Source organism: Salvelinus sp. IW2-2015, linkage group LG9, assembly GCF_002910315.2.
Source record: "Salvelinus sp. IW2-2015 linkage group LG9, ASM291031v2, whole genome shotgun sequence".
Classification (NCBI taxonomy): domain Eukaryota; kingdom Metazoa; phylum Chordata; class Actinopteri; order Salmoniformes; family Salmonidae; genus Salvelinus; species Salvelinus sp. IW2-2015.
In genome coordinates, this window is record NC_036849.1 from 25,650,730 (window position 1) to 25,656,501 (window position 5,772).

The 5,772-nt window shown below is 48.2% G+C and overlaps 1 protein-coding gene across 1 annotated transcript in view; it reads right to left on the reverse strand.

Moving 5' to 3' along the window:
* ush2a (Usher syndrome 2A (autosomal recessive, mild)) overlaps positions 1-5,772 on the reverse strand; it is a 43,866-nt gene that overhangs the window by 15,080 nt on the left and 23,014 nt on the right. Inside the window, exons 3-6 of the mRNA XM_023995017.2 lie at positions 4,384-4,611; positions 3,882-4,217; positions 2,237-3,247; positions 1,840-2,009 (exon numbers count right to left, since the gene is read on the reverse strand). Coding sequence (XP_023850785.1) covers positions 1,840-2,009; positions 2,237-3,247; positions 3,882-4,217; positions 4,384-4,611 — 1,745 coding nt within the window. The remainder of the gene's footprint in view (positions 1-1,839; positions 2,010-2,236; positions 3,248-3,881; positions 4,218-4,383; positions 4,612-5,772) is intronic.

Genomic DNA, 5,772 nt, shown 5'->3' on the forward strand with positions numbered 1-5,772 from the left:
TCTACTCCCTCCCTCCATTATAACCTGCTTATCCCTCCTAGCATCACCTCCCTAAGCAAAGCTGTCTCTATCCCCTCAACCCTACTTCTCCTCCCTCCATTTCAATATCCCTACTCTGAACCTCGCCTCACACAAAACTTCAATTGTCATTACCTCTTCCACTCTCCTCCTCTCCACCTTCTCCCTCTCTACTCCCTCCCTTCGCATTCTATCCCTCCCTAGCTCCCTCCCTCCTATCTCATATCTCCTCCCTAGCCCCTCCCTCCATTTCTATCGCCTCTCCTACTCCCTCCCGACATTTGCTATTGCCCCCACTAACCCTCCACTCCATCTTCAGTATCCTCTAAGCTCCCTCCTCCGATTGTCATCCACTCGCCTACTCCCTCCCTCCATTTCTATCCCCTCTCTAGCTCCCTCCCTCCATTCTATCCCTCCCTGCTCCCTCCCTCCATCTCTAGCCCTCCCTAGCTCCCTCCTCCATCTTCTTCCCTCTCTAAGCTCCCTCCTCCATTTCTAATCCCTCCCAGCTCCCTCCCTCCATCTCTATCCCTCTCTAGCCCCTCCCTCCATTTCGATCCCTTCCCTGCTCCCTCCCTCCATTTCTATCCCTCTCTAGTCCCTCCTCCATCTCTATCCCTCCCTAGCTCCCTCCCTCCATCTCTATCCCTCCCTACTCCCTTCCCCCATCTCGTATCCTCGCTAGATCTCTAATCCCTCCCTAGCTCCCTCCCTCCATTCTATCCCCCTAGCCCTCCCTCCATCTCTATCCCTCTCTAGCTTCCCTCCCTCCATTTCTATTCCCTCCCTACTTCCCTTCCCCTCCCTCCACTCCTCCTGCTACACCTCCTCTCTGGATGCGTCCCTTTGGCCCCTCTCATTGTCTGTCTCTTTCACTCTCTTCTCTCCTTCCTTCTTCTCTCTTCATACTTCTTTATCTTTCTCCTTCATTTACCTCATTCACTGTCTCTCTCTGTATCTCTCTCTCGCTCTCTCCTCTCAATTCAAATCAATTCAATTTAAGGGCTTTATTGGCATGGGAAACATATGTTAACATTGCCAAAGCAAGTGAAGTCGATAATAAACAAAAGTGAAATAAACAATAAAAATGAACAGTAAACATTACACTCACAGAAGTTCCAAAAGAATAAAATGTCATATTATGTCTACATACAGTGTTGTAACGATGTGCAAATAGTTAAAGTACAAAGGGGACAATAAATAAATAGAAATATAGGTTGTATTTACAATGGTGTTTGTTCTTCACTGGTTGCCCTTTTCTTATGGCAACAGGTCACAAATCTTGCTGCTGTGATTGCACACTGTGGTATTTCACCCATTAGATATGGGAGTTTATCAAAATTGGGTTTGTTTTCGAATTCCTTGTGGATCTGTGTGAAGTTTGGGAATCACTTCCCATTAGGTGGTTGTAGAATGAAATGTCTCTTTTCTGGATTTTGATAATTAGTGGGTATTGGCCTAATTCTGCATTATTTGGTGTTTTACGTTTACACAGAGGATATTTTATGCAGAATTCTGAATGCAGTCTCAATTTGTCTCTCTATATCTCTATATTTCTCTGTATCGCTCTCTCTCTGTATTTCTCTCTCTCTCTGTATCTCTCTCTCTGTCTCTCTCTCTGTATCTCTGTATCTCTCTGTATCTCTGTATCTCTCTCTCTCTCTCTCTCGTGATTGTGTTTTGTCTGCACAGTCGCTAAATAGTGTCAATAAAGGGTTTATAAAAATAAAACATCTCTGTTGCTCTCTACCCCACACACACACACACACTCTCCGTACCTGTGGCTAGAGGTTAGAGGTCAGGGGTTCGTTAGTGACTGACCTGTGGTAGGGTGTGAGCTGCTTCAGTATGATGGAGCGTCCGGAGAAGGCGCTGTGTTCTGGGTCATACAGGAAGCTGTGTGTTGAGGGCAGGGCCGGGTCTCTCTGGTACACCGTGTAGCTGACGATCACCCCGTTAGGTCTCGCTGGGGGCTCCCAGTCCACCCTCAGCTTCACAACAAGCACAACATTACACATCTCATATACCTTTGACAATAGCATTAACAATGTGAGTAGAAGTGTCAGAATTGAAACGACAGTAGAATCTCAGACACATGAACATGTATTAGGAATGGAGGGTGTTCTGAACACTGAAATATTTGTCACTTTGAAATGTGCAGAAAAAATATGATTAGCGTATTTACATGTATTGTACTACTCCCACTACTCTTACTGACCTGCCGAGGCCCCAGAGGCTGCAGTGTGGGAGGCCCAACACCAGAGGGAGCTGACGGGTGAGTCCTGGCCTTGGCCACAGAGCTGGTCACCGCTCCCCGACTGTTGTTGGCCGTTACSCTGTAGCCATACTCCACGCTCGGCAACAGTGTGAAGTCATGGTAACGCGTTTCCATCCCGACGTAAATGACCTGGCCATCCCGGCGGAGCTCGTAACCTGTGATGATACCGTTGGGGAGCTTCGGTGCGCCCCATATGATTTCGAGAGACTCTGGGCCGGTGACTTTGAGGGAGGGGGGATTTAGACCACGAGGGGGGGCATCAAGGGTTTGGGCCTTGATAGGGGTGCTGGGGGTACAACCCCCGTTGGTACAAGCCAATAGGACGAGGCGGTAGTGTGTGTGCGGCCGCAGCTCTGACATCACCACAGACAAGCCACTCCCACGGTAAACCTCCTTTCCGTTGGCCTCCAGCATGTACTGCGTCACCTCCCCATTCTGTATTAATGGAACGGTCCAGGACACGTTGATACTATCGGCTGTGATGCTGGTTATGGTGGGAAAGTCCACTGCAGCGGGGGGAGCCTCCAGTGTCTTTACCTGTGTTTCAGGACTAGTAACACAGCCCTCAGCAGTACAGGCTGTAATAGCATATCTATAGGAGGTGAAGGCAGACAGGTCCTCGTCTGTGTAGTTGAAAACACTGGGGTCAAAACTAAAGGAGAAACTGACGTTGTCTCTCTGGATCCTATAAGACAGAAGCACCCCGTTACTCTCCAGTGGGGGGGTCCATGACACCAGGAGCTCATAGGGGTTCCCCTCCACGTGGACAACCGAGGGGGGTGTTAGGCCATGTGGGGGGGCCTGTCTGGTTGTCACGGTAACCCAGGGGCTGTCTGCGTGTCCGGCGGGGTTGTGGACACGGATGCTGAACTGATATTGGGTCCAGGGCCACAGCCCTGTCACAGTATGGGAGAAACTAGAAGCCTGGGTGGAACTCTCACGGAACAGTACCTGACAGAAAAATATCCACAGCTAATGATGATCATATAACTGAAATAGACAGGTTAAGATTGTGACAAAGGATGAAATTAACACTGATGATGTAAGACTATACCAGTATCCCAATATTTTTTCTATGGCAAAAATGAAAACACGAAGCAGACCAAACTCTTTGGTCCGTTAAAAACCTGCTGTATGTTGAATATTGTGTACTATAGCGTGTAAATAAATACATGTGACTCTGGATGACATCATAATGATGTTTGTTTCCAACATTAGGCCTGTTTTCATGAAGAAGTTAAATTCSCTTGAGGTTTTTTCCCTGCCACGATACTAATGAGTATTGTGATACTGGCATCGTCCCAGCCCTACTGTTGACTAATCAATAGAACGTTTAAAAGTCGACAAAATATCAGTGATACAGTACTATCTGCTGCTGTGAAACTTTTACTGTCAATTCTCGGGGCCACCCATACGTAAAATGTGTGTACACATGACTGTAAGTCGCTTTGGATAAAAGCGTCTGCTAAATGGCATATATTATTGTATTGTATGAAATCTCTTTTGGTTATATTTAGTATACCGTCTTTTTCTGTATAAGGTAGAAGTATTACCAAAGAGAAGCAAAGATAATCAAGATACACACCTTGGCCCGCGCTGTTTCCTCGTTGTTCCCCCTCCTCCCATCATCCAGACTCCGCCCCAGCAGGATGTACTCTCCTATTGGTCCGTTGGGATGAGTGGGCAGGCTCCATGTGAGTTCTACGCTGTGTGGGCCAATAGCGCTGGGTATGGGGGCGGGCTGGGCGCCCGGGGGGGCTGCCGCCGTAGTAACAGACTGAGGGGGGGTACGGGTGCAGCCTGCGGAGGTACAGGCCTCTAGAACCAGAGAGTAGAGGGTGAAGGGTTCTAATCGTCGGAACAGGAACTGGCGAGACAGACCACTGAACTCCAGGTTTCCCTCACTGTAGATGTTATAACTCTGGAGGAGAGAGAGAGAGAGATGGGGAGTTCAGTGTGCGAGTGTGTTTACTGTGATGACCCCTTTGATACTTGTCTCTCTGTGTGTGTGTGTGTGTGTGTGTGTGTGGTTGTGCACTGTGATAACCCTGTTGTGTGTGTGTGTGTGTGTCTGTCTCTGTGTGTACCGTGATAACACCGTTGGGTGTATGAGGCGTGTCCCAGGTTAACAGAAGGGCCCGGCCCTGCTCTCTCTGCTCCAGACTGAAGTTAGCCAGACCGGCAGGCGATGCCTCCAGGGTTCTAATGCTGACCCAGGGACTGGATACACTGCCTGCCCCGTTCACTGCTTCCACACGCACACTGTACACACTGAACGCCTCCAAGCCATACACACTGGACAGGAGAGTACTTCCCTGTGAGGGGCAGAAAGAGAGGGAGAGAGAGGGAGACAGAGTGTGAGTGAATCATACACATGTACACAGACAAACACATGGACTGATTTCACTCCAAAAACCAACCCATGAGATCTTTACAAAGAGCAGAATTCAGAGGGAATTATACCAGAATCCAGACAATAGAAACCTAACATGCTTATGGATTTGACACGGGGGCTGACATCAACATGCACGCTAGGCTACATCGTGAACTAACAGCACACTCAAGTGACCAGCCGAGAGGGAGAGACAGACATGTAGGAAGACACACACAGGTTCTTAGGGGAGAGTTAGCTACAAAGCCCCTMAATACAGCCCTGGTATCAAACTGACACCACAGCAATACCCCACTGCACAGAGACAACACACAGCTCACTGCCAAGTCTCAGAGCAGGCTGCAACGCCAGCCTTCATTTTCTAATTGATTATCAAGGCCTGTTTGTGCTATGACAGGCACCAAGAGTGCTAAGGATGTGGAAGTGTGTGTTTGTACAATTTTAGGCTCCAGAATGTGGGTGTGTGTGAGAATGTGTGTGAGAGAGAGTGTGTGTGTGTGTGTGTGTGTGTGTGCATGTGTGCCAGAGGAGGCTGGTGGAAGGAGGTATAGGAGGACGGGCTCATTGTAATGGTTGGCATGTAATCAATGGAACGGTACCAAACAGATCAAACACCTGGAAACCACATGTTTCACTCTGTTCCATTGATTCCATTCCAGCCATTACAATCAGCCCGTCCTCCTATAGCTCCTCCCACCAGCCCCCTCTGGTGTGTGTGTGTGTGTATGTATGGGTGTGTGTGTACCATGATGAAAGCCTAGTCCCAATGCAGAACGCAGTGTGTTAGTCTCCTGGTGCAAAGGGATTCAGGTGAACCATAGTCTCTGCTGTAAGTTGATCTGAACCACTAACAACATAATAAAACCTCAACACACACATTATCAGAACCACATCCAAACCAACATGACATAGATGATTTTCTGCTGTTTGTTCACTTGTTCTGGGTTTTAATTCCCAGCAAACAGGATTACTGTCATACAGAGAGAGGAAAGACAGGATTAATGATCCCCCTGTCACAAAGAGAGAGGGAAGACAGGATTAATGTATAACCTGTCACAAAGAGAGAGGAAAGACAGGATTAATG